Source organism: Miniopterus schreibersii, assembly GCF_964146895.1.
Source record: "Miniopterus schreibersii genome assembly, chromosome: 9".
NCBI classification, from domain to species: domain Eukaryota; kingdom Metazoa; phylum Chordata; class Mammalia; order Chiroptera; family Miniopteridae; genus Miniopterus; species Miniopterus schreibersii.
The window spans coordinates 58,498,857-58,525,876 of NC_138118.1; the positions used below are offsets into that span (position 1 = coordinate 58,498,857).

The 27,020-nt window shown below is 33.3% G+C and overlaps 1 protein-coding gene across 1 annotated transcript in view; it reads left to right on the forward strand.

Moving 5' to 3' along the window:
* AKAP9 (A-kinase anchoring protein 9) overlaps positions 1-27,020 on the forward strand; it is a 137,342-nt gene that overhangs the window by 81,824 nt on the left and 28,498 nt on the right. Inside the window, exons 23-38 of the mRNA XM_081147848.1 lie at positions 4,641-4,803; positions 5,602-5,814; positions 7,717-7,755; positions 9,172-9,404; positions 10,335-10,454; positions 13,662-13,838; positions 14,489-14,593; positions 19,734-19,886; positions 20,237-20,416; positions 21,037-22,113; positions 23,560-23,700; positions 24,160-24,645; positions 25,072-25,135; positions 25,223-25,344; positions 25,872-26,063; positions 26,313-26,504. Coding sequence (XP_081003974.1) covers positions 4,641-4,803; positions 5,602-5,814; positions 7,717-7,755; positions 9,172-9,404; positions 10,335-10,454; positions 13,662-13,838; positions 14,489-14,593; positions 19,734-19,886; positions 20,237-20,416; positions 21,037-22,113; positions 23,560-23,700; positions 24,160-24,645; positions 25,072-25,135; positions 25,223-25,344; positions 25,872-26,063; positions 26,313-26,504 — 3,657 coding nt within the window. The remainder of the gene's footprint in view (positions 1-4,640; positions 4,804-5,601; positions 5,815-7,716; positions 7,756-9,171; positions 9,405-10,334; positions 10,455-13,661; positions 13,839-14,488; positions 14,594-19,733; positions 19,887-20,236; positions 20,417-21,036; positions 22,114-23,559; positions 23,701-24,159; positions 24,646-25,071; positions 25,136-25,222; positions 25,345-25,871; positions 26,064-26,312; positions 26,505-27,020) is intronic.

Sequence of the window (27,020 nt, forward strand, 5' to 3'; positions counted from 1 at the left end):
TACAAGAAGACTATTAAACACAACTTGTGCTTTTAAGTTGTAGTTAGAGTTTATAGTATACCTTAAGTCATATAATTACCAACTACTATATGCAGTGTAGCTTTTCAAAAGAGGCGTGTTGTGTGTTTTTTTGTTAACATTCACTCTATAAAACAGTTCATTGTAGGAATAGGTTATAACTGGACTGTCTGTACAGGAGTGGGGCAAAAATAGGTTTATTGTTGCTTATATGGAAAATCATACAATTAATAGTAATACAAGAATAAACTGTTTTGTGTACTCACAGCTGTAAACCTACTTTTACCCGACCCTATATTCTAGTAACTGCTTAAAAGAATGAGTATTATTTCTAAGAAAATATCAAAAAGAAGTACTTAGTTTTCCAGAAATAATTATGATTATTTCATATAGTTGCAGAACTAATTGGTAATGTGTTTTCACATTTTTTAATTAAAACAAACATTTTAATGGGATGGAAAAACACTAGCTTACCTCAGAAGCATTAGAAACTTATCTAAATACCCTTTTCAAAGCTCTTACGTGGAACTTGGATCCTGTTAGGCAGGCTTTTTTGTGGGCGTATTAATTCACATTCCACCTGCCAGGGTACCTATAGGTAAAGACATTAAACCACACCCTCTGTTCTGACCTTTTCCTCAGGGGACACTGACTAGAATCCTTTGGCTCAGTGTGAGAGGCTATTTGAATAGCTCAGTTCAGAAGAGGTTTTACTTTTGAATTGAGTGAAGCAACAAGAACAGGGGAGATAATGTTGCAACTACATTTCTCAAGACGCTGCTATGGAGATTTAAAACTTGACCTTCCCTGCCAGGTTCGACTTGGAAGGGTTATTTATTTCCACAGACATATTTGATACTGGAAGCAGTTTTATTACTCAGCCAATTAGATATTTATATTTTGTTTCTTCCATTCTTCAAGGATTTAATTATTCTAGTTAAAAAGTTGTTTGCTTCCTTTTATTTTTGTTTGTTTTTTTGTTTTGTTGTTGAAGACTGAAAGATCTATTTTTTTTTTAGATTTATAGGGTTTTTCTTTTCAGTTTTTAATGAATTCATTTTATAATGTTTATTGGATAATGCTAAAAAGAAATTTTCATACTGCTATTGTATGTCTCGATAAAATTAAAAAGGATTTTTAATGTAATGGAAAACTGATAAAGTGAATGAGGAACATTGGCAGCTGCATCTGCTAGAATGGATTCTTACAGGACCTATTTGGCAACTGTCAAACTCAGTGGCTCATGGTTGGAAGAACAAGATGAAGACATTTATGAGGTTGAATCTCGTGTGCCTTTACCACATCCATTTCCTCTGTGTGAACATTTGGATGAAAATAACTCAGTAATTATTAATACTTCTATTTTTCATTTTATTCATAAAAGAAATGGGCACATATTAAAGCTTATTTCTAAAATTTCACTGCCTACCCCTCCTTATTCAGTAAGTATAAAATATTTGGTTTTCTCTACTTTTAGTTTTAGTTCATACTTTGTTTTAATACATTTAGTTTTTTAAATACTGTATATAGTGAGAAATGAAGTTTAAATGCCTTTAATAAGGGTAAATGGAATAGAATCTTGTTTTGTTGTCTGGTGTGTTAACTACTACTCATTCATCTTGGATGTACTGCCGGGCTAAATTTGGTCTCAGAGGCCCAGCTTGACTAAGTTTTTAATTTCAGAAAGCAGAATGAGATAATAATACAGTTCTCCTGTGTCAGGTGAGCTGTTTACAAAGATCTTGCTTGTCCTGAAGAATCTTGCTTTTATATACTTATGATGTCAATCCTGAGTAAAAATGGAATGATTTGAGGAAATAGGCATTGTGAAACCTATAACAGCTAAGTGAGTTGTCATTGAGCCAATTAGGAATGTTTACAATCATATGGCATATTGGCCGTAGTTTCAGCCAAGGAAAAAGGAGACCAGGATTCTAATTTTAATTTTTTGCCAACTCCCTAAGGAACTTATTTTTAGTGTTTTTAATATGCCTACTAACCTTGTGAGGAAATACCCTTTTTTTGCTTTTTAGGCGAGATACATTTTTATAAACATTGTTCAGGATACAAGTATCTAACATAGGTTGGTATTTCAGGTTCATTTGACTTAAATATGTTGTGAATGATTCACTACAAGTTATTCAGTATAACTACCAGTTACTCAGCACTTTTTATGACTTTAATGGCTTTAACTGTAATATACTGGCTAATATTTAACAAGCCAGATGGTTTTCAGAATAGTTTTGTTACCGCCCCTGTAACTTTTATATTAACGTGACAGAATATTTACTGATGCTTTATACATACTTTTAATGTAATGATAGGTTTCTTAAATTATTTAAAAATATTGAATATGAAATTTTTATATAGTTCATATTTAGTATTAGGTGTTATATAGGTATTAGGAACAAATCATACCTCAACTGGATAGAAAAGAAGGTTTTTTAAGTATAAAGTATTTAGATGAACATTTGAAGGGAATCTCTTATTCCAACAAAGTGTGGGTGCAGTCTGCTATGATAATGAAATTTGTTGGCTAAATTTATGGTATTTGATTCTTCTTTTTTGTTTTGTTTTGTAAAACTGAACTTATTTCTTGTGGTAGTATGGCAGACATTTAAATGTACTTTAAGACTGGCTTAGATCCTGTCAAGAAGTAGAATACAGAAGCAAAGGCTTGCCTAATTTTCTTATCTAAAAAGTATTTGTTTTAGCGTAAATGCTCTGTTGTATTTGTACAGTAAATTTGAAAACGGAAAAAAGACTTGTATCCTTTTTGGCTAGACCTTTGAGCTCTTTTAGCGATTTCATGTGTATACCAGGCAACCAATTTATAATGTACAGAAAAAAGTTACATAGTACATGTAGAAACAATTGATATATTTTTAAAATAAAGCCCATGGCTGTAAATTTAGGCGAGTAGTTATATAAAAATTAGTTCATATTTTATTATCATGTTTCTTTATAATAAAAATTAATGTATATTATCCACCTGTAGAGGAAAATACTCTTTTACCAGTCTAAAGTAAAAATACATATATAATGTTATCTTTGTTGAGGTAACAATACTTTATATATATTTTAGGAAATGTTTGATTTAAAACATATGCTTAATTTTCCATTATGAGTCTTAAATAAATGATTGCATACTAGATGTTTTAGAAATTGATTTAGAGTGACCATAAAAGACTTTATTTAATAACTCTAAAATCTATTTGCTATGGCAAATACATCTCACATGTAAAGGGCAAATGTCTTTAAAATTAAAATATCCTTAAATATTCTTATTTTATAATATATTATTGATACCTGACTATAAATCAGAAACCATGATATTTGATTCATATTTTAAGCTTAAAACATGGTAATGTTTTTTAATATACTTAGTACTTTATAAATAAATTTACAAATTCTTATGACATTGTTGTGAGCCTATTATTAATGTATATGATCATTGCTTTAAAAATATTTTTTAATAGTGTTAACCATGTAGGACTAAGTACTCAATTTGAGCTCAATTTTTCCCCATGTAGTTGCTCCCATAAAAATAGATAAGCAGTCAGCAGCCCAGAAACTAAGTCAGAGACAGTGCTTTTCTGTAAGTTTATGCAGCTATAACAGTGATCGCTGTTTTTTGAGAGCTTTGGCCTTGAGTTTGTACAATGCTTGAGTGTCATTTTGTCATCTTAAAAATTGTTTTAGAATGTAGTCAGTGTGTGCCAGTGACAACATTTTAAGGGGGCTGTGTTTATGGGTAATACCTCTGTGCTCTAAGGTTTTGAAAAGAAACTGAACATTCAAATAGAGTTGTAGTTGTTTCACAAATGGATGGAAAATAAGGCTTTTAGGTAAAACATAGGTTATAAATGTAATTTCATTTTGTTTTGCCACTATGATTTTATTCATTGATGCCATTGTATTAATCATATATTATTAGTTCCTCACAGTGTGCAGCAGGAGTCACAATTAATTAATAAATGTACATATAAAAGAAAGTTTAGCATAGAGTACAGTTACATAGAATAGCAAATACAAAAGTAACCTATGCCTTATTAACTTTTTATATCTCTTTATACACTAGAATACATATCTTGTGATGTAAAGTGGTTTATTTCCAAAAGAAGCAGTTTTTTTGTTCAATAAAAATAGAATACAGCTGCTTTTTTTTTTTAATCCTCACTCGAGGATATTTTTTCCATTGCTCTTCAGAGAGAGTAGAAGAGGGAAGGAGAGAGAGAGAGACATAGATATTGATGTGAGAGAGACACATCGATTGGTTGCCTCCTGCAAGTGCCCATCAAGCCTGCAACCAAGGTACATGTCCTTGACCAGAATCATACCCCAGACCCTTCAGTCGGTGGGCCGACACTCTAACCACCGAACCAAACTGGCTAGGGCTAGAATACATCTTTTATGGAAAGTCTTATACAGCTAATCTTCTTGTCTACTGATATCCCATTATACTAATGTTAGCATGTACTAGAAATATTAAATGACTACAGTTCAACAGTATGCCTTTATTCTTATTTAAAATATTTTCTTTGAAAGCTTTAATGGGGAATGACAGTGGTAGTCCCAACACTAATTATTTTCTTTCTTGTATGCTTTCCCTCCTTGTTTAGCTCGAACATGCAAAAATTACACAGACAGAGTTGATGCGTGAGTCATTTAGACAGAAACGAGAAGCAACAGAGTCCCTGAAGTGCCAAGAAGAGCTGCGAGAGCGCCTCCATGAGGAGTCCAGGGCCAGAGAACAGCTGGCTGTGGAGCTCAGTAAGGCTGAAGGTGAGCAACTTGCCATTGGTAACTGAGGGTGGGAAATTTCAAGTCTGAATATAGAGATTTTGATGCAAACCAGGTTTAGAAACCACTAATCTGCTCTAATTTAGAGTGACCATTAAAAAGTAGATGTAATTTTTCTTCAAATTACTCCATACAATTTTTAAAACTATATATATTAAATTATAAAAAGTACTTAATAGAATATAGAAAGTATAAAACTTTTTAGAAAATACAGAAATGGATGATGGGTTGTTACCATAATCCCACCATCCTAAGACAACTCTTATAATTTAAAGGTGAGGAAACTGAAGCTAAGAGATGTTAATAATTTTTCACGGTCACCTACCATTAAATGGTGCTGCCAGGCTCTAAGTTTGTAAAGCCGCATGCTGTTTATAATGTACCATGCTATTGTGGGTGTTGGCCTTGTAGAATCACTTAAACTATCAACTTTCTCTAGTATATTTAAAATGTGATTCAGTTCACAAGCATCTGATTTATATTAAGCTTTCCAGGAACGCATCTATTTATATCTGTTTAATAAAGTGAGTTAAACCCACATGATGTGATATATTAGCATAGAATGTTTAGAGGAATTTCATATTTAGGCATAATGGTCAACAAGAAAAAAGCTGCATTGAACATATTGTAGTTAGCAGCAGCAGCAAATTCATCCATAACTTTTAATAGCTTGGAATGATTTAAAGTTTTGCTAGCAGTATACCCCTTTTATTGTTTATATAAAACCTAATGGTACAATTTGAAATAAGTAATCCATTCCCCGTTGATTTTATCTTACAGGTGTCATTGATGGCTATGCAGATGAAAAAACTCTTTATGAAAGGCAAATTCAGGAAAAAGCCGATATAATAGATCGACTTGAGCAGGAATTGTTATGTGCAAGTAACAGGTTACAAGAATTGGAAGCAGAACAACAGCAGATCCAGGAAGAAAGAGAATTGCTATGCAGACAGAAGGAGGCTATGAAAGCAGAGGCAGGCCCAGTCGAACAGCGTATGTATTTTTAGACTTTTTATGAAACATTCCTGAAAAGTTCAGGTGGCTTTTCCCCCCCTTTCAATGCTATTATTCATGTATTTTTCATAGGGATCAAAAAATTATAAGAAAATCTACCTTATTGGTAAATGCCTTATTAGCCAAATATGTGGAATCAGGATTTTTTTTTCTTTGTCCTTTGGCAAATTTTAACAGGAAAAGATCATTCTTCATTTTTCTTTAAACCTCTGCCTCAAGAGAAAGCTGCACATAATGAGACAGGATATTTTTTTAACTTGTGTAAGATTTAGTTCTTTTAATAGCAGAAAGGCAGTGAAAATGTATACTTGGATGAAATAACTAAGAGCACTGATCTGGCACTAGTAGTGAGCAGGTGAGGGTGGATTTTGGCCTGCAAGAGAATAGCTTGAAAGGTCAGTCAGTGACTGTTAAAAGCAGACTGACATCTAGTTTAATCTAAGTAGGAGTTCAAAGAAAACATGAATTTACCAATAACCTTTCTTCTTTTTTTCAGTGAGAAAATAGGTAACATCTTGAAGTAAAGTGTGTTTAGCCGGAAAAACATAAATCATAAATGTCAGTCTTTGTAAAAATGGAACTTTAAATCCTTTTTATCATATCCTCTTTTCTATTTCACAAGCTTTTGGAATTGTGTGTGGTTTTACTAGTTGAATTTTATTAGTGTAGAAATACAACATACATTTTTGTAATACAGTAAACCCTCGATTTTGTGGATCTCGATTTAACAGACTTCAGACAAAATTTCTGGTCTGTATGTCATATGTGAAAATTGACTCCTTGGTTAAAATGCTTTTAACCAAGTTTTGATTATAATTAAATTAACAGGTTACTTTTTTGTTATTAATTCACTGTTTTTTGTGGTTTTTTAAAAATATATCTTTATTGATTTCAGAGAGAGGAAAGGAGAAGGAAAGAGAAAGATAGAAACATTAATGATGAGAGAGTCATTGATCGGCTGCCTCCCGCACGCCCCCGACTGGGGATCGAGCCCACAACCCCAGCATGTGCCCTGACCAGGAATCGCACCTCGATCGCTTGAATCCTGGGTCGATGCTCAACTGCTGAGCCACGCCCAGCCAGGCCACTGTTATTTTTAACAAATTATAGCAAACAAGCCATGTGTTGGAAAAAACACTATAGTAAATTCACTGACGTAAATATTACATATCTACAACTACAATCTACATATTTAAATCCAAGAGTCACCATTCGTAAACAGTGTTCAGTGAATGATTAGCATGTGACCACACCATATCGAGTGAGATAATTGTCTCTGTTGCCACCTGGCGTGACTTTCTGCAGTAGTTGTGCTGTGTTCCGATGTGGGCTAAGCCACGCCCCAGCCCTGTGCATTTGTTTACTGGCGGTGACTGGTGAATGCACACATTTACTAGACCTATTCAGTATAAATTTAAAATTACAGTAATACATATAGAAAACTTTTCAGTGAAATTAAAGTTTTCATACATACTTAATTACACAAATGTGTCTACATAAGTAAAAACAGGTAAACTAATTTGTCAGTTTTTTCACATTCGTAAAACCTACTTTCTTGTATAACAGACTTTTGGCTTTACCTGACACCCCCTCACCCAAATTAGTCTGTTATATCGAGGTTTTACTATATATGTAATTTTTTCTGGTTGCTCAGATTTGTTCAACACAAGTTTTAATGTGGAAACTATATGGGTCATATATGTAAAATATTCAAGAAACACTGGTACATCTCAACATGTTACCATAATATTCAATGGTTTCACCTTTTACATCTAGTTATTTTGTGTGTGTATATTACCCTATTTTAGAAAATAGAAGACATGTAAATTATATTTTTGTTCTGTATGTGTGTTCTTGTTTTGTTTTTTTCTGTTCTCATAGGACTAGTAGATGCTGCAGTCGATGCAGCACCTGGATCAGGTGTGTTTATACAATTGCATGGCCAATCTTTGGGTGGTAAACTTACGACTCCAAAAATTGGGTGACCCTTAGACTTTCAGCCAACTAGCATACCTCTAATTTTGTTGTTGTGTTTCATACTAACTTTTCTCTTTAACGAAACTTTTCTTACACCAAAAATACATATTTATATTTGAAATTAACAACTAAGATTCATAGTGACCATCATCATCTTATGTCTGTTTTCCCACAGATCTTAAGATCATTTTGATTTTTTTAAATGTTGGTTTATTAAACATTTTTCTTTAACAAATATGTTAAATCTTGCAGCCTATGGCTTTTCAAAATGCTGTTTCTAAATCAGGAAGTATGTAAGATGATGGTATCAACAGAATCAATGAAATTTCATAAAGAGACTTTTTGGTTGATTTACTTTTATATTAACATCCAAATCAGTGTTGTTTTAAAAGGAAAGCTATTTTCTAGATTCCTAATCCTGAGTATAGTGTTGGCAGACCAGTTAGTATAAAGACTCTAGGATTTTGTTTCTTCCATTTTCTTCATTAGAGGACTGTTTTACTTGGCTCTGTATATTTTATTATTGTATGATTAATAGTAATAATAATAGCTAACAGTTACATAGTGCCTGCCATATACCCTAGGCACTATTCTTTACATATATTAACTCATTTGATCCCACAGTAACTCTTAGAGATCAGTACTATTACTGTCCCTAGTTTACATATAAGGGAAACGAAGGGTATTATGTAAAGTGTCACATATAAGATAAATGGCAGAACTAGGACTTAAACCCACAGTCTCTGCTCCTAAGCACTGCACCACACTGCCTCTCCTACTTACCAGTTTTCCCTTGATAGACATACAGGTGAGTGTGCACGACTCACTCAGGAATATGAATCTAATAAGGCGTAAGACTAACAGGAAATTCTGATTGCAGTTGTATTTTTCTCTAACTTTTACTTGCCTTGGTTAAAGATTTGCAGTATTTGATCTTCATGTGTATTGTGTATGCATAAAAAAGTGACTTTTATGGTTTTAAAATGAATTGATTTTTGCCTGAGTTATTTATGTGCTTGAATTTAATTAGACTTTGTTCAACATTTTCCTCATAGTAAAAGTGGATTTTTCCCTTTTTTTTTTTTTTTTTGGTGATGTGCTGTGCTGTTTTCACAAAAAATACTGTTTTTAGTGACAGGACATTCTTTTTGTTAATTCTGTATCATTTTATTGATACTACTTGCTTACTAATATAGGAATGTTATTTTGATATTTTCATGAGAATATTTTCTTTTTCTACATGTGTTTGATATAAAACTTATCTTTATGTCATGAAGGTAAAATTTAAACATAATTATGGTGGTTCACTATCATAACATCACTGTGATTTAACATAATATATTTTGCATTTATAAACAGAATTACTACAGGAGACAGAAAAACTGATGAAGGAAAAGCTCGAAGTACAGTGTCAAGCTGAAAAAGTACGTGATGACCTTCAAAAGCAAGTGAAAGCTCTAGAAATAGATGTTGAGGAACAAGTCAGTAGGTTTATAGAGCTGGAACAAGAAAAAAATGCTGAACTAATGGATTTAAGACAGCAGAACCAAGCACTGGAAAAGCAGTTGGAAAAAACAAGAAAATTTTTAGATGTAAGTATTCTCAACTTAAATATTGATTTTTCTCAGTGGAATGCTACCTGCTGCTATTGTACTTAGTGAATTTTAAATTATGAAGAGACTTAAGAATTCCATATTTTCATCTATATGTGTCTTTACCAATTAATTGAAAAGAGCTTTTCCAATTAAAAATTCTAATAATTGTTAGAATCAGCAATCAGAATTAAAAGTGGTACAAATTATGAAGAAGCCCTACCAGTTAGCCTTTTCAAATTCATAGTTAAGAAGCTTGTCCTAGCCTTTCCTTTAACCAATAGCCAAAGCAGGTAAGGATCCTGAGAGGTGATTCGCCGCCATTGTTTCACCCACAAAAGACATACATACAGGTAACAGTGTTCCCTGGGAAACAAGGGCCTAGAATAGTTGTTACGCTGTCATTACTCTCTTCCAAAAAGATGTCACATCTCTAATTTCATGTGGATGTTCCTCTTTGGGGTTTCATTTAAGCCTGAAATTCCCTTCACAGAGAAGAGAATCAGATCCTTATACATTATATAATTTTAGGTGTAAAACCTAGATTAGTGTGAAATAAATTGACTTACTAAACAATTTCTTCTATTTATTTTGTTTAATAACTAAATTAACAGTGGAATTCCTCTTTTGTTCCAAAAATTAAATTAATTTTAAGGAGAATATTTTTTTTTTATTTTGTATTTAACATTACTCATATAAAAAGAAATATGCTTCAAATAATATTAAAATGCCTAAATTTTTGTTGAAGAGCCCGTGTAGGCTATGTACCATACAAAAAAATGTTATCTTTTTAAACCTTTTGGTTTGGAGTATTCTGTGGTCATCAGTTGTTTGTCTTTAAACAAAACTATAACCTATAACCAAAGGGATATGAGGGAAATAACAGCTTCAGTAAATATTATTTCTTTGATTACTGTTATTAAAATTCAGGAGCAAGCCATTGATAGAGAACATGAGAGAGATGTATTCCAACAAGAGATACAGAAACTAGAACAGCAACTTAAGGTTGTACCTCGATTCCAGCCTATCAATGAACATCAAACTAGAGAGGTAAGAACTTTACTGATATTTTCTGTCTTAAAATAAGTTATACATTGCCTGTAAAATAAGGTGCATATTGTGAAAAACTTAAAAGGAATTCTTACCGTTGTATGTATACCTTCAAAATCAGAATAAGTATTACTTCATTATGAGAAAGTTCTTAAAACCCTAAAAATTATTTGTATTGATATCTGGAATCATTTCTACTTATATTTATCTTTTAGTATTGCCCAGTGAAACAAACTTCCCTTCTCATTTTTCTATTTCCCATGCCCAACAAAACTGATCAAATGAGTTGTCTATATTCATTCACTCTATACTTCCCCATCTCCCATTCTCTTCTCAGTCCACTCCAGTGAAGTTTCTGTCTCAAGTGGGGTTGTATCCTCTGCTCTGTGGAAACTGTTCTGTGAAGGTTACCCACAGCCTCACGGCTATGTCCAGTAATCATTTCTCTGTCTGTATTGGACTAGACCATTCAGGGGCATTCATGCAGCCTTCTTCCGGAAACACTTCCTTCTCTTGGCTTCTGTGACACACCCACTTCATTGGTCTCTTTCTCTAGTCTTTGTTCTTTGACCCAAAATAAATGACAGAGCACCCTAAATGTTAGCCTTGGGCCTGCTTTTCTTCCCTATTAATATTCTCGTCCCAGGCAGTTATATATAAATGACTCCACTTTTGTGTATCTGGCCCTGACATCTCAGTTGAGCTCCAGACTTGAGTATTCAGCTGTCCACTCTACATCTCCACTTAGATGTCTTAAAATTAATATGTTCAGAAGAGAGCTCTTAATACCTGACTAGCCCCCACCGACAAAGAATAAAGCGTGTTCCTTCATTTTAGTAACTTTTATACCACCTCCACCTTCCTCATTGCTGAGACCTAGAATTCATTCTTGATCCCACTCTTTCTCAGCCCCTACTTCTAATCTATTGGTGAGTTAGGTTTCACTACATTTTCCTATTTTTTTCATTTTCATTCATCTTCCTAAATCCTAGCTGTTGCCATTTTTTGCTTCGATGGTTTTGGTAGCCTCCTTACTACTCTCTCTTGCGTTTCTACTTTTTCATCCCAACTGTCCATTTTCTTGTTATATAAAAACATAGCCAGAACTCTATATTTATCAAATGAATGCTACCTGAATGAGGGAAGATTTGTTGTAGAAATTGCTAAAGATGGCTTATCATGGTTATAAAGAGATTGTGCTTGGGGTTAGACCATTATGCTTGGGTTTAGTTCAGATCATGGCTCTGCCCTTTACTAGGTGTATATCACTTTCTAAAACTTGTTTACTCTTTTCTAAAATAGAGATTGTAATTGAACCATCTCATCAAAATATTGGCCTGGTACATAATGAACACTTACATTTAACTATTATTTCTGAAAGTAATTTTTTTAATATTTTTATTTTAGAGAGAGGAGAAGGACAGAGTGCATTCATTGGTTAATTCTTGTATGTCCCGCGACCAGAGATTGAACCCACAACCTTGGTGCATCAGGACGATGCTGCAACCAACTGTGCTACCTGGCCGGGGTCCAAAATAATTTCTGTTTAAAAAAAATTTTTTTGGATAGCCCAGGCTGGGTAGGTTAGTTGGTCGGCTTGCCATCTGAATGCACTGAGGTTGTGGGTACATTCCCCTGTTGGAGCACATGTAAGAATTAACCAGTTAATGCATAAATGAGTAGAACAACAAATCAATGTTTCTTTCTCTCTTTTTCTCTCTCCTCTCCTCTCCCTCCCTCTCTCTAAAATCAATAAATAAAAAATTTTAAGAATTTTATAGTATATAATTTCTATGGAGTTTATTGGATTTTATTTCTCTTAAAAGCATTCCAAAGAAAGTATAAAATGGCTGTAAACTCCTTAAATAAAATGGATCTACATTTCCATTGAATAGAAGTACTCTGATATAGAACAATGGCCTTATCTACTAGAACAATGGAAAAGTTATCAATCCCCAGAGTTTGTACTTACTGGCCTTATTTCTAATAAACATTTTTAACTTTTGAAAAATAGCTCTGTGTTGTTGAAACTCAAAAGGATATTTAAGCTTTAGAATTTGCCATCATTTCCTGTTTGCTTTCTTATATTTGAGAAGTGTGACCTGCTTCATTCATGAAACTTCAAGAAACAAACAAGGATGTATATGTATATTTTATTTTCTCCAGGAACATTGTGACCCATTGGTTCTCTCCTTACCTTGCCAGATGTGGTTCCCCAGCTTCTGATTTTCTCAAGATCAAAAAAAATGACCTGTAGTAGTATAATGTATCATTGTGCTGTACCTGCTGTGTTGTCTTTTCTCTTGACTTTATTCTGAATCTTAGTCTGCCAGTGCTTTATTATGGTCATTCTTGAACCTGTAATTAATTATAGGTAAGCTTGTATTTCTTTTCATGTTTTGAGGAATAAGTATCATTTTTAAATAATTTCCTCAAAGTATCTCACTGAAATAGGGTAGAATTTTGTTTTGTCTTACTATCACTTTTTTTTAGTAATAAGCTTTCTCTCTTCACTTGATTAGAGCTAATTTCATAAGCTGTCTTATTAAATCTTCCTGTATCCTTCCATCACAAAACCACTTACTTGAATGGACCTGCATATCAGGATCACTTAGGGAAACTTTGAAGGTGCACAGATCCCTCTCACCACCCCACATTCTCTTCTCTATTCTGAGCTGCTGAAATGTGGAGGCTGAAAAAACTTTCCAAGCGATTTTGTTAAAGCCCCCCCATCCCCTCCCATCCCTGTGGTATTTAAAACCATTATATTACTATGCATCAATTATAAGCATTTGTGGAAAGAAAAATAGAATCCATGAAAGATTTTTTTAGGTAATGTTAACTCACATAATATTCTAAGTTAGTACTATGTAAATTTGTCATCTTTATTAGGTTTTAGTGTACTTATGCCATTGGAGCTTATAATTCAACATTATTTAAAAATTAATTTCTCCTTCTAGCTGGATAAAGTCTAGTCTTAAGGGAAAGAACTTTTAAAGTATTGTTAAAACCAATATTATTTCTCTTACCTAGTTCTTTTTAGTTTTATCAACTCAGAAAATATCACCATAGTTGGAGACAATAGATGCTATTCTTATAAAGAAATAAGCGTAGCATCTAAAATTACTTTCTGAAATGAGGACAGATGTGTTACTAACTTGCTGAAATGTTTTAAATTTACAGTGTTTGTTTATTATGTATTTCCAGGTTGAACAGTTAACAAATCATCTGAAAGAAAAAACAGACAAATGCAGTGAGCTATTGCTCTCTAAAGAGCAGCTTCAGAGGGACATACAAGAACGGAATGAAGAAATTGAGAAACTGGAGTTCAGAGTCAGAGAACTGGAGCAAGCCTTACTCATTAGTACAGACACTTTCCAAAAGGTGCAAAATTTTCTTTGGGTTGATTTTTATCACGTTTTAATGCAGATTACTCTTAGTTACACAAACATGAGTTCTTTCCCCAAAAAATTACTATTTACTGATGTTATTGCATAATATATGTATCTCTATGTCTTCATTGACATTATAACGATTTCTGTTTGTCTTTGTTTCCAAATATTGCTTGCATGGCTTAATCCTGAGAAAGGAAGATTAGTTAAACCAGAAGAATTAATTACCCTTTTAACCATCAATAAGTTTGTGATTCTAAAATAACTGCCAAGTGAAAAAACTGTGGACACCAGTTTAGGCGATGCTTTACCACAGACTAGGAAGTAAAGAAATCTGTTCCCATTATACTGCAAAAAGCAAAAATGAATGAAAAAAGAAGAGCAGGATAAGGCAGCTTGGGAGGGGGGCAGTTGAGGGGATAGCCTTCATTTTGTCTGAGGAATGAATTTTAAGAGTGTCAGACATTTCTGTTTGAATTTGTATAAAATGCATTCAAGACTGAATACCTGTAACTTTTTGGTAATTCACTAATGTAGATTATCTACTTCTGTTTGGAGAAATATAATTGCTACTTCTCCAATTAAAAAGGATAATCAAGATTCAATGTCTGAAATTTTGAGAAAATTCTTATATATTTAAAGGTCGAGGACCGAAAACAATTTGGAGCTGTGGAAGCTAAAACAGAATTGTCCCTAGAAGTGCAATTGCAGGCTGAGAGAGACGCCATAGACAGAAAGGAAAAAGAGGTAAAGAGTTTTATTTTTAATGACAATCGTGCTTTGAATTATTATAAATAAGTCACCATGAAAATACCATTTTAACAGAGTGGAGTTTATGGTCTAAAACCAAAGTTTAGACTGTTCCTAGCTCATTGCCTATGTTCACCTTGAAGACAGTAAACATTTGAACAGATCACTGGTGTGAGGAAGGAAGAGTGTTACAGGTAGAGGGGACAACAAGTGTAAATGGCTTGATGCAGCAAGAAGTTTTGAGGACAAAAAGGAGGCCAGGTTGGTTAGATATGCATTGAATAAAGAGGAGATGACAGAAATAGTGAGTAGTGTTAGGGCAAAGGCAGTGTCTTTCTTTTCGGTAGACCTTACCATCGGCTTTGAATTACTGTTACTTTGTTGTTGGTTTTTTTTTTAAGTTGTATTGACCTGGGAGATTATAGTGCTGTTTTATAATATACTAAACATATTCTTAAAACAAAAGATTAATAATAAAGTAATTATATAGAGTTACATTTTTCTACTCTCCCCTCCCCCAAAAAAACCCCACTTTTAAAACAGTAATTTCCACTTTGTAATTAAATTATAACATATTTAAACCTTTGTCTGTTAGTTTTTCTAAAACCTATTGTACTCTATATTGTCTAGCTATATTATATCATTTAGAATATTTAATTTTTTAATTACATTTTTATCTTTCTATATATAATTTCCTCAGGACATTTAATATATTTTAACAAATATTTATTGAACTTAAAAAGTATATAAATGTTAATAAGTGCTTTGAAAAGTATAAGAATGATTTAGACATCAGCTAAAACTACAGCTCAGAGAATATATTTAAAGGAGAAAAAAGCTAATAGAAATAATCATTTCTATGAGCAGAATTATTTTCTCACTAACACATAATACTAATGTTTAGCTAAAAGATTGTTGTTTATTTTGTTTTTTGGTTTTTGTGCAAGAGATGGGGAACACTTTTGTTTATATGTAACCACTTCTATATATTTTGAAAAGAATTAACATTTAAAGATTTACTTCATACTAAGTAGTCAAAGAAATTGTCTGGTCCCTAAAAAGATGGACCTTTAAAACTGTACCCCAAACCAATGATAGTTGATTATGGATAGTTGATTTAAGTTTACTATTTTAATATTTTTATTATTATTTGAATTTTATATCACTTTACTAACACCTTAATTTCTTGAAGTAAGTACACAATAACTGTCTATCTTTTACTTAGAATTAATTGTAGTTGTTTAGAACTGCAAGAGACCTCACAAACCAACTCCCAGTTCTTACAGATGACATAGAACCAGACATGTTAAATGAGTAAAGAGCTAACCCGACAGCTGGGCCTGGTCCACTAGTTTTTAATAACAGTGATAAGTATGGTGTCAGAACCCACTCAGCCTGTAACTGGAGGCTGAAAGACAGGAACATAAAATTAGAACATACCTTTCAGTAAAAACAACTTAAGCATTCTATCCTGCAAATGTTTTCAGATATCTGATGGAGTATAAGCATTAGATGTCTGTATGTGTCATTATATTTGAGATACTTTTAGGCTACTCTCATAGCCTAAATTTGTATACAACTTTTTTAAGTTTATTATAATATTTAGAAAGAGAAGACGACTTTAAAAGATAGGAGTTTCAGGATGATAAGAGAAGGGAAATAATGTAGAGAGAAATAGAAGGAAAAACTCTTTAAGAAAAAGACGACTTCAGTAGGTTTTAGCTCCCTATAGAGATGGCTTACAGATGACAATAATAAGTAATAATAGTTTGTTTATGTCTGTGCTAGAAAGTGTAAGTATTTCAAATGTCCTATGTTAGTATCCTTGCGCTCTCCCTGAGGATGAGCTCTATTGTCATATCTGTCTTACCTGAGTCTTACGAGAGGTGACGTAAGTTGCTCATGGTCCTACAGTAAGCAGGTGAGCAAGACTTCCTCCAGTTTCTCTCTCATTGTGGGACTCTGTATTGCTGTACTGCAAAAGCATTGGGGCATGTTTTGCCTTGTTAGAATATAAGTATTCAGCATTTATTTTTATTTTTTATTTTTTTAATCCTCAGCTGAGGATACTTTTTCCATTGCTTTTCAGAGAGAGTGGAAGGGAGAGAGGGAGGGAGGGAGGGAGGGAGGGAGAGAGAGAGAGAGAGAGAGAGAGAGAGAGAGAAACATGGATGTGAGAGAGACACACATCAAGTGGTTGCCTCCCACACAAATCCCGACCAGAGCCAGGGGGAGCCTGCAACTGAGGTACATGCCCTTGGCTGGAATAGAACCAGGACCCTTCAGTCCATAGTCCGACACTCTAACCACTGAGAAACCTGCTAGGGCCAGCATTTATTGAGTTCTTACCACATGCATACCACCACTGTCCAATTGTAAAACAAGCACTAGGGAAACATACACATTTTAAAAAGATAAAAACACTTCAAAAGAAAACACAAATGGGCCAAATTAATGTAATCCAGTAGAAGTTCAGCAACTACATAAATATCCTTTGGTAGCTAGATTAAACAAGATTAAAACAAATAGCTACCATTCTATTTTTAAACCTTAATAATATTCTTCTGCTCTAAGGTTCTTATAGACTCAATATTAATACAGCCTGGGACTGAAACTGGAGTGTGGCTGAATAAAAGGAAAGAATGCCCTACAGTGTAATTTTGGGGAATTGAAGTCTCTGTTGTGATGCCTCAAGTTCAGCTATTTATAACAGGAATGTTAGTGCTTTAGACCAGTGCTTCTCGAATTTTAATGTGCATATGAATCCCCCTGGGATCTTGTTGAAATGACAGTTCTGATTCAGCAGGTCTGGGTGGGGCTTAAGAATCTTTACATCTAATATGTTCCCAGATGATGCCAGTCCTGCTACGCCAGGGACCACACTTTGAATAGCAAGGCTTTAGATCACAGAGCTAAGTATTTGACTTTAATCTATTGTATCGAAAAGAAAATAAATACCCTGTGAGCTAGGGCAGCAATTTTGAGCTTAAATATCTATGTATGTGTTGAAATAATACCTTGTCATCAAAAGAAGTTGTAGAAGATAGTGATAGGTATAAATACTATTATATTAGATAACTTTGAAGAAGATATAATCATAATTTTCAACAAACTAACCTGATAATTATATATGCCCAACTCCTAAGTGTATTTAAGGTGTGTCTACTGAGTTTAATACCAGTGTTAGAGAAAATAATTTAAATATAAGTCTTAGACATTAATTATTGGAAGCAGAATAAATGATAGTTAAGAATGTAAGGCTCCAGCCTGTCAGGGTGGTGGAGTAGGTATATACTGCACTCGCCTCCCCCTGTGACCACATCGGAATTACAGCGAAACTACAGAACAGTCAATCCTGAGAACCACCTGAAGACTAGCTGAACAGAACTCCTATAACTAAGGATATCAAGGACAAGGCATTGGAGACTGAAATAAAAACCATTTCCCTTTTGGTAAAAAGTAAGGCTCCAGAAGTGAGCTCCCAGGTTCAAAAGCTGGCTTCCACATACTAGCTTGTGACCTCAGGACTAGGTACTCCTCTCAATGACTCCCTTCCTCATCTCTGAGCTGGGGATTTTCTTAGCAAAGATCTCATAAGTTTGTTACAGGGTTTTTTGTTTTTTGTTTTTATTTTTATTTTTTTTAACTTTTTTTTTTTATATCTTTATTGTTTTCAGAGAGAGGAAGGGAGAGGGAGAGAGAGAGACAGAAACATTAATGATGAGTCATTGATCGAGCCCACAACCCAGGCATGTGCCCTGACCGGGAATCAAACCCTGATTGCCTGGATCCTAGGTCGACGCTCAACCTCTGAGCCATGCCTGGCCAGGCTGTTACAGGGTTTTTTAAAAATAATATATTTAAAGTGCTTATGCAGTGCCTCACAGTAAATTGTCTATAAATGATGGCTATTGTTACTAGTATCATTACTGTTTCTGTTAAGGAAGTATTAGGCTAAACAATTTTGAAGGTCTTTGCTTTGTCAGTCCTAAGATATGACTCTGATCACGTATCTGTGTGTAATAAGTACATGCCCCCTTTCAAGTTCTAAGGCGATAAATGGTTTATAGACTGCCAGCTGCCATTAAATGCTGCTTCTGCATCTTAGGTTGTTTTTAATGCAACAATTTGATCATCAGGTAAATACACGTTTGCAGATCCATTCATTAAATATTTATAAGTAGCTACAAAGCAATGAGCTAAATGACTGTTCCTGTCCCCAATCAAACCCAGTTTTTTAATTATAACAGTAGGAACTTCTAATATTGATAATTAGTTTCAGTCTCTATATAAGCATCAAAGAGAAATTACTTTATCTACTAATGCTAATCTGTCCTCAAAAATGAGCTAAAATTCTGTTGTCCTACATATAGGAGCTCCCTAATTTTCTCCTAAAATAGTATTAATAACTAAATTATTCTTTAAGTTTCTGTGTTTCTGGCCTCCACCTCTGCTTCCTTCTGCTTAAACAAGGCACATGGCAGCCAGATCTTTCATTGGGTATTAATATGGCCTAAATAGAGCTATTCTCTCCTGGTGGTGAAAATAACTGATTTAATTCTACAACTTACTTCAACCTTTATATAGAAGCTACATTTAACATCAAATAAGATTTTAATTGTAGACTTTTTTCCTTCTCCCATGATCCTTTTTCTGCTTTACCAGAGGATATTTTAGGTAGGAAATAGCTCCCATATCCTTCCTCTGAAGGTCTCCTCTTTGCTTTGGGCAGGATGGTTTAAGGGTGTTAAGTTTGAAAAAGTCTAGAAACCAGAGTTACATCTGACTTAGAGAAACCCATTTCCTTTATTCTCATAGCCCTGGTCAGTGGCTTAGTTGGTTGAGCTTTGCCCTGTACACCAAAAGTTGCTGGTTTGATTCCCAGTCAGGGCACATACCTAGGTTGCGGGTCGGGGTGCATACGGGAGGCAACCGATCAATGTTTCTCTCTCACATCGATGTTTCTCTTTCTCTCTCTCTCTCCCCTTTCCCCTCTCTCTAAAAATTAATTTACAAAATAAATTTTTAAAAAAAATACACACTTTATAGAGCAAATACGGCATTCTTCATTCTCTCTTGACAAACATTTTTATAAATAGTTTTTTTCTCTTTCTTTTTGATAATTTTGGCATCAAAGATCACAAACTTAGAAGAACAGTTAGAACAATTTAGAGAAGAACTGGAAAATAAGAATGAAGAAGTTCAGCAACTACATATGCAATTAGAAATTCAGAAAAAAGAATCTGCTACCCGCCTACAAGAACTTGAACAAGAAAACAAATTATTTAAGGTAAGTAGTGAAGGAAAACTTTGCCTATGTATAATTCATAGTTTTTGTCTTGTGCGAATGTTAGTATTAAGCATTTGCTAAATCCAGCTGCTAAGTAGTACTTAACAGAGGAACATTTGCTGCATATGGATTTGCATGGAGACATTTTAGATCATTATAAATGAAAAAAATTGCATACCTTTTATCAAAATATTTTAAGAATTATTGATTTGCAATAACTGTATGATATTTCTGAATCTTTTTAATTTGTACATTTTAGGCACTATGTTTTTTGTAAAAGTTAATTGAAAGAAACTTTAAAAATCACATGTAATGATCTGTCAAACTGGGATGGTTATTTTTGTCCCTAGGATGGAATGGAGAAACTGGGATTTGCTATAAAGGAATCTGATGCTATCTCTACTCAGGACCAACATATGTTGTTGGGGAAATTTGCTCAAATAATGCAAGAAAAAGAGGTAGAAATTGACCAGTTGAATGAGCAAATTATAAAACTTCATCATCAACTTAAAATTACAACAGATAACAAGGTACACTAATTTAAAATTGATTATTACATGAAGTTAATTTAAGCTAGAATTTTAAAAGGGCAAAACGGAGATTTTTTTTTTCAGTTTCTCTTTGTAAAAACCAAATAAACCTTAGTTCTCTTTACCCATTAATTTTAATTTAACAAACTATGTATATTTTTATCCCTTCCTAATATTTTCAAAGATTTTTCATGTTTTACAGGTAGTGTCTGGTGACTTAAGAGTTCATCATATCATTCTAACCAAACATATTAAAAATTCTGTTTAGTATGAGTTACATAAGATAATGACTTTTGGGTGCCATCTGCTATAGACTCTTTATTTCAATACTTCATTCTTTTCTATTAGAATATATTGATACTGAGTATTTTACATATAGGAAATCAGCTACTAAAAGTGTAAATCACTTTATAATAAAAGAACTTTCCAAATGAAGGTCTAAATTAGGTTTTTCTTTGATATGATGGGGGACTATTGGTCTATATTAAAAGTAATGTAGCATGTCCAAGAAGTATATTATTTTCTGTGATCAACACTTGAAAGTTCTGCCTTAAGATAAAGTAGAATTATCAAAATATAAATGTATATTTATGTATGTTACTTTTTTCATTAACTAATAGGTTATTGAAGAAAAAAATGAACTGATAAGGGATCTTAAAACCCAAATAGAATGTTTGGTGAGTGATCAAGAACGTGTGAAGAAAAATAGAGAGGAAGAAATTGAGCAGCTTAATGAAGTGATTGAAAAACTTCAACAGGAATTGGCAAATATTGAACAGAAGACATCAGGGCATGCTAATTATCTCCCAGAAGAAGCAGATAGTTTAAAATATCAGTTGGATATTGTGTTAGCTGAAAAACTGGCTTTGGAACAGCAAGTAGAAACCACTAATGAAGAAATGGCCTTTACAAAAAATGTACTTCAAGAAACCAATTTTAAAGTGAACCAGCTAACACAAGAATTATGCAGCTTAAAGAGAGAGCGGGAAAATATGGAAAAAATCCAAAGTACACCAGAGAAAAGTGTTAACATGGCTGTAGATGATCTGAGCAAAAAGAAACCTGAAGTAGAAGTAGTCCTTACTGAGGATGCTGTTCAACCCCTAGAAAATCAGACTTACCTCAGATCTGTTGAAGAAAACAGCAGAGTTTCCATAAACAGTTTGGAAACAAAGATACGGCGACTTGAGAGCACTGTGAGTGCAAAGAACTTAGAACTTAGCCAGTGTTATAAACAAATAAAGGACATGCAAGAGCAAGGCCTTGCTGAAACAGAAATGCTTAAAAAGAAGATTGTAGACCTACAGACTATGCTTGAGGAAAAAGTTGCTGCTGCTCTTGTGAGTCAGGTCCAACTTGATGCAGTCAAGGAATATGCAGAACTCTGTCAAAATAAACAGGCAAGTTCATCAGAGCCCGAAAGAACAAATATACAGAATTTAAATCAACTAACAGAAAGCGAGATAGAGTCAGATGTATCAGCATTAACCTTGAGAATATCAGAATTAGAAAGCCAGGTGGTTGAAATGCAGACTAGTTTGATTTTAGAAAAAGAACAGGTAGAAATCGCAGAGAAAAATGCTGTGGAAAAAGAAAAGAAGCTACTAGAACTACAGAAACTTTTGGAGGACAGTGAGAAAAAACAGGGAGGCAAAGAAAGGAAAAGAAGCTCTCAAGGAGATTTTGAAGTTCCCAAGGTTAGTTTGTATTTCATTTTTTTCACTTAAATACTCTAAAACTCTTTTCCTTTGTTCCTTAAGCTGATTGTTAATTTACTAAATTAAAGATAGTGCTCTTTACATCTAGCAATTCATATATAAAGTGCTTTTTAAAAAAATATTACTAGTCTGTACATATTATCACTAGAATAAATGATACAAACTATATTTTGTATTCATTATTGTGGTCTTCAAATCACTATATTTATTTCAACTAGCATAGTCATTAGATAAAGTAATCAGAAGAAACTTAGAAATGTTAAGTTTAGCACATGTCCCCTGGAACTTATGTGGGTTTTTCCTTTTCCCTCTAACATGCATGGTATGTAGTCATCCCTTTTAGGTACTAGAAAATATCAAAATATTGTAGTGTTCTACTAAATTAACATATAAGTGATAAATCCTTAGCTTTTGTATATTTTATACCTGATAATAAATTTTATTCTTACCTATGAAAAATTTGTATTTCACCCTTATACGTCTACTTACATAAAGATCTGAAATTGCAGTTATTTCTTAGCATAGGACTGATATGAAAGGACTTTAACTTTCAAATTCTCACTTTATATATTTTTTATTATTTATTATATTTATTACATATTTATTATATATAATACATTATATATAATTATATAATATTTATTATATATTATATTTATTATTTGAATAATAAATGCGCAGTCTTATCTGAACACCAGATTAACTGATATATCAGGATTCTATAAATATATAATTTATTTTGCAAAGGATAATAATTTCTTCCATTTACTAGGCTTTTTCTTCCTAGCATACTGAACTATAAATTACTGTAAGCAATATTAAAATAGTTTTGCAACTTTTCATTTATATAAAACTTCTAAGAACTATTTTACTAACACCTGGTATCTTTTTTTTTTTTTAATATATTTTTATTGACTTTAGAGAGAGGAAAGGAGAAGGAGAGAGAGAGAAACATCAATGATGAGAGAGTCATTGATCGGCTGCCTAGCCCGCAACCTGGGCATGTGCCCTGACCGGGAATCGAACCCCGATCACCTGGATCCTAGGTCGATGTTCAACCACTGAGCCATGCCCGGCCAGGCTAACACCTGGTATCTTTTGAGGAAAGTGACATAAATATGAAAGTTTTTTTAATGGTACCAAAAAATATTTTAAATAATAATTTATAAATTTTTAGGATATATACAAATGAGAGTATTTACATTTCATTTCTGAACAATTATTCTTTTCTTACTATCTCAAGAAAACAAAGTTAGGGTTCTTAAAAAGTTTCCCTATTTGTTGAAAGAAGCTGGATCCTTTCAGCTCCTTTTATCTGATAGGTAGTCATTCCCGAGAAAGCTTCATTAGAATGTATATGTGCCTTGAACTTGGCTGTGTTTTTTTTTGAAAATTATGTAATTATGTTTTTCCACTGCCATACAGACAACTACTGAGCTAATTCATGCCAGTGAAGAAAGTGTGTTCTTTTATCAACTGGAGGCTCTTAGAGCTGAGTCAGCAGCTACCAAAGAAGAACTTGCCAGTTATAAAGAAAAGGCAGAAAAACTTCAAGAAGAGCTTTTGGTAAAATAAGTAACATAGCTCCTAATTCATTTATTTCTACCTATCTTAATTTTAGTTCAAGGTATATTCTCTTCTCTGAAAACAAACCCAGACCCATAACTTAAAGCTCTAAAAAAATAAAAGCTTTTGTGATTTTGATGAAAAGTCACTATAGATTTCTTTGCTAGCATCTTCTTGTTTGATTTTCCTTGGAATCTTTTTTAGGAAAATACTTTTAATCCCTAGTCTGTTAATGAAGGAGGAGAAAAGATGTTAAAGGAAACTGTATATCCTATGAGAACCACAAGTGTATATATATACATATATAGATATGGAGACTGAGTGTTTCTGAAATGTGTTTTTTAATTATTTTGAGGAAAATGAACATATTAGCGTGAATTATACTCTCCTCTCTACCCTAAGTTTTTTGTTCAGTATTTTTAACTAGATGTCCTGCTGTTCTATTCGTTATGTTTTTAGGTAAAAGAAACGAATATGGCATTTCTCCAGAAAGATTTAAGCCAAGTCAGGGATCAACTCACAGAGACAAGAGAGAAATTATACTTCTTAGAAAAAGAAAAGAAGACTGAGATACAAGAAAACAGAAAAGTCTGTCTTTTAGAGCCACTTCCTATTAAAGAGGGTAAAAGCTCCGCATCCCAGACAGACAGGACTCTCAAGGTGAATAGCAGTAATCAGACTCCACAAATCCGTGTTAGAAATGCAGGAATCCAAATTGGTTTACAGAGTGAGTGTTCATCCGAAGAAGTTACTGAAATAATCAGACAGTTTACTGAAAAGATTGAGCAAATGCAAGAGCTGCATGCTGCTGAAATTTTGGATATGGAATCGAGACATATTTCAGAAACTGAAACCTTAAAGAGGGAACACTATGTTGCTGTTCAATTACTGACAGAGGAATGTGGTACCTTGAAGGCAGTGATACAGTGTCTGAAATCTAAACAGGTATTTGGTTTTTATAATATGTGTTTTTCAGTGTTCTGTGATTTTTTTAAAAAAAAATTCTATAGTTTTAAGAGAAAAAGAAATTTAGGACAATCTCTTCCTTATGATAAACTTACGCTTTTAAGTTTTTCCTTCATGTAGAGTCAGATAATAACTTTCCACAGAGTTCCTGTACAGATTTGGAACTTGGTGTTACTGTTCCTTAATTCATGAATGTTTCTTCTTATGGTAATAACCATGAAGAAAAAAATTTAAGACATGTTGTAAGCCATGGATAGTTTTATTTTTTTTGAAAGGTATGACAGACTTGAAGTTCTTTGTTGTTGTTTTTTTGATAGCATTACAAAGAAAAAAACTATTCATTGGGCCCTATTTTTATTAAAGCAAAGAAAGTGATGTATTTTTTTGTTTTTTTCCTCCAATTAGGGATCCTCAGTTCCTGAATTAACACATTCTGATGCTTACCAGACTAAAGAAATATGTTCTAGTGGTAAGTTATATAAATTTCTGGAATTTGTATAGTACTTGTTTTAAAAGTATTTGTTTCTTTTTAATAGTCAGTGGTTGTTTTCTTTAGATTCTGGATCAGACTGGGGTCAGGGACTTTATCTTACACAAAGTCAGGGATTTGACTCGTCATCAGAAGGCCGAGGAGAAGAAGGTGAAAGTTCAACAGATTCCTTTCCAAAGAAAATAAAGGTACTAAAAGACAGATATCTTTTAGTGAAACTTAGCCAATGTGGTTTATATATTGAACATAATAGTCTATTGCAAAGTTATATAGTAAGATCCTCTGTGCAGAGAGAATTGCACAGCTAGACAGAACCTTGGAGATCTATTTAGTTTTATTTCCTTATTTTACAGATAATAATGTACAATATATTTGAATATTTTTTGAAAATTTTTGTTACTAAAATATTTGTTTGCCAAAATTATTGAAGTGGTCTCAAGGACTAGAATTTATCTCCTACATATTTCTTTTGGTAAAATTAGTGGCTAATCATTAAATCCAAGAAGAGCACATTAGATAACTAGAAGAATAAAGTCATGGGCCTTCTTTTGGGACTGGCTTTCCCCTCCATAGGAAGATGGTAGGACTGTGTTTCTTACCTGCAGTGGCTTTTCTAGATCAATCTAACTAGATATAAAGCTGTCTTGCTTAAAATTTCCCTTTGTCTGGCTTTGCAGTCTTTGAAGAAGTCATAATTTTGGGTTTTGGTTTCCAGGGATTACTGAGAGCTGTCCACAATGAAGGCATGCAGGTGCTTTCTCTCACTGAATCTCCCTATAGTGATGGAGAGGACCATTCTGTTCAGCAAGTTTCAGAATACTGGCTAGAAGAGAGAAGAGCTTACCTCAGTACAATCTCGTCTCTTAAGGATTTAATTACCAAAATGCAAGTGCAAAGAGAAGCCGAGGTAATCAAGAGTATTATGCATCTCAATAGTTTTATGATTTTTATCAATCTTAAGGCACTTTTTACAAATTAAATTGTTGTTTATGATGTGTTTTTACATAGATTGCTTATTATTTAAATGTCCCAAGTCACATACTTGCAAATAAATTCACAAGCTCTTAGGTTTCTAATATTTATTTTGGTTAGATAAATATCCTTTTTAGATCCTTTTTGAACATACTTATTTGGAGCTAATTTTTGTCTCTGCTAGGTTTATGATGATAGTTTTCAATCTCATGAGAACTTCTCAGACTGGCGAGGTGAACTTCTGCTTGCCCTGCAGCAAGTTTTCTTAAAGGAGCGCAGTGTTTTACTCACCACCTTTCAGACTGAGCTGGCCGCTCTGAGCACTAGAGATGCAGCTGGATTCTTGAGCTGTTTGGAACAGAGAATACAGGAACAGGTATCAGAATGAAACTTTACATAAAACTTAAAGGGGGGAATGCTTTTTAATAGTAATGAAATGAATTATTGATTAGTTTTACAGTAAGAAGATTAAAATTTTAACAGGAGCCAATAAGAATATTTAGAAGAAAAAGTATTACCTTAAATGTTTATATCTTATGATAGAAAATGAGCAAGCTTGAAAATTAATGAGCTAATCATTCAACTTGGGAACTTAGAAAAAGAGCAACAGAATACCCCGTAGAAATTAGAAGGGACATGAGTAATAAAGCCAGTTCTTACTATTTGCAGTAGATTCTATGAAGTTGCCATGTATGCTGAGCCGTTGCTACTAGGGGAAATACAGGGATCAGTTTCTATGAGCCCCTGCTCTTGACATTTTTGTCAGCCAGTCAGTACATAACCTTGTTTTATGTGTGTTTCTGTTGAAAAACACTGTATTTACTATATATTGTTGATTCATTAACATTTAACTCATGGCCATCCACAGTATAACTCATGGCTTATCTAACAC